At 71.9% G+C, this 1,776-nt stretch overlaps 1 protein-coding gene across 1 annotated transcript in view; it reads left to right on the top strand.

Moving 5' to 3' along the window:
• Positions 1-357: 357 nt before the first annotated feature.
• The window catches only part of Tfap2c (transcription factor AP-2 gamma (activating enhancer binding protein 2 gamma)), a 9,712-nt gene continuing 8,293 nt past the window's right edge, over positions 358-1,776 (top strand). The window contains exon 1 of the mRNA XM_005392262.2: positions 358-405. Coding sequence (XP_005392319.1) covers positions 358-405 — 48 coding nt within the window. The remainder of the gene's footprint in view (positions 406-1,776) is intronic.

The following is a 1,776-nucleotide window of genomic DNA, read 5'->3' as shown; positions in this document are numbered from 1 at the left end:
GGAGCTAGCCTGGGACTGGCTGGGGCCGCCCCGCCCGCGCAGGGGCCTCCGCCGGCCCCCGGGGAGGAGTTATGGTAATTTCCTTCTCAATAAGGCGCTCGGGTCTCCCGGCGAGCGGCGGGACTCACGGAGCGGGCGCGGCTTCCCGGCCCACGGCAGCGGTGTGTACACCCGCGGTGGCGGCGACTGCACCCGCGAGCCGCCGATGCGCGTCCAGTGACTGGAACAGCAAGGCCCGCGCGCGGCGGGGGCGGCGGCAGACGCCCGGCCACCGTGACCCCGATTTTGGATTTACCGCTCGGGGGGTGGGGGGAACCTGGATTTAACTGGCGACTGTTTTGGGGGACGCCGGACGCCATGTTGTGGAAATTAACCGATAATGTCAAGTACGAAGAGGACTGCGAGGTGAGCTGGGCGCAGGGGCGCAGAGGCGCAGCCCCACCCCGCCCCGCCCCGCTCCACCGAGCGCAGCCCGCGAGGCCGGGACCCGATCGGGGACCCGCGCGCGCCGGAGCCTCGCCTTGCGGTGGCGGGACTGGGCGTCGTCCTCCGGACTCCCTAGCCCACTTCTGCGGGACCCCTTCCTGCGCCGGGCCCTTTCCTAAATACCCAGCCCCGGGGCCCGGCCTGGAAGGAGACTGGCAGAGCTCACCGGTCGGGTTCCTGCGAAGCCAGCGGCCCTTCTGCCCGCGTTCTCGGAAGCGCGCCCGCCTGCAGCCCCGAGACGCGGCTTTCGAGCTGGAAGTTTGAGTCCAAAGGGGTCCAATGAGGCTCCCTGCCGGCGACACCTTTGCGGAGTGTCCTCCGAGGCGGGCTTGTCACCTGCCCCGCTGTCTCCTCGGGGAAGCCAGAAAACAACTGAAGCTGGGCTTTCCAAGAGAGGTGGGGGCTGGGGCGTGCTGGGGGAGCTGGGGCCAGATGGGGCCGGGAGCGCTCGCGAGTGCTCCAGCCTGTCGGACAGGTTGAGCTAGAGTTTCGGAGAGTAGGAGGGAGGGAGGCGGCGAGCGGGAAGAGGAAGAAGATGCGAGTGGCGGGAGGTGAGCGCCAGCGCCCGCGGAGAGGGGAGCCCCGGGTGCCCCGGGTGCGCGGGAGCGCACAGCGCTGCGGAACCTCGGGGGGCTGCCCCTGCTGCAGGCGCGGACACTTCCGCCAGGGGGCGACGCCACCCTGTTTCTCGTCTTCGCCTGCCGCCCTTGGAGAGGCATCTTTTAGGAATTCGGTGGAGGCGAGTGGAGTGCGCAGGCCAGGTTGCCCAGTGTTCAGGGTCTTGCCTGCCCTCGGTGCACCCGGATGTGTGGGCACTCGGACCGCGGCCGGGCACCGCGTGGCCCCTCGTGGCCCCGGCGACTGCGCGGTCCCTCCCCGGTGCCTCGGGCGGCGTTGGGAGGCTGGCACTGCCTGGGAGCGTCACCTGCCCCGAGGTCTTTGTCCGGAGGGCGTGGAAGGGAGGGTCCCTGGGGTGGGGAAGGCGCGCCTCTCCCTTCCCCGGCTGCTTCCCCCACCCGCGCCACTGCGACATGTGCGGGCTAAAGAGCGAACGCGCTCGGCACTGTGTCTCGCGCCCGCCGGCCTCCTCCCCGGGCGCCGGACAGGGCCGCAGCCCCGGCCTTTCCTGGCCCAAGACCTGGGGTTCGGGCGTGGCACCTCCGGGCGCCTCGGGCACCGCAGCGCCCGGACCTTCGCCGCCGGGCGTGGAGGACGCGATCCCCCAGGTCTTGGAGCAACCGCCCCTCCCTGTGCGGGCGCGCGGCGCGCAGCGACACCCCGGGGCGCAGC

The sequence above is a fragment of the Chinchilla lanigera genome, unplaced genomic scaffold (assembly GCF_000276665.1).
Source record: "Chinchilla lanigera isolate Chin_1 unplaced genomic scaffold, ChiLan1.0 scaffold00044, whole genome shotgun sequence".
Classification (NCBI taxonomy): domain Eukaryota; kingdom Metazoa; phylum Chordata; class Mammalia; order Rodentia; family Chinchillidae; genus Chinchilla; species Chinchilla lanigera.
The sequence above is the reverse complement of the archived record's forward strand: the minus strand, read 5'-3'. Positions and strand labels throughout refer to the sequence as shown.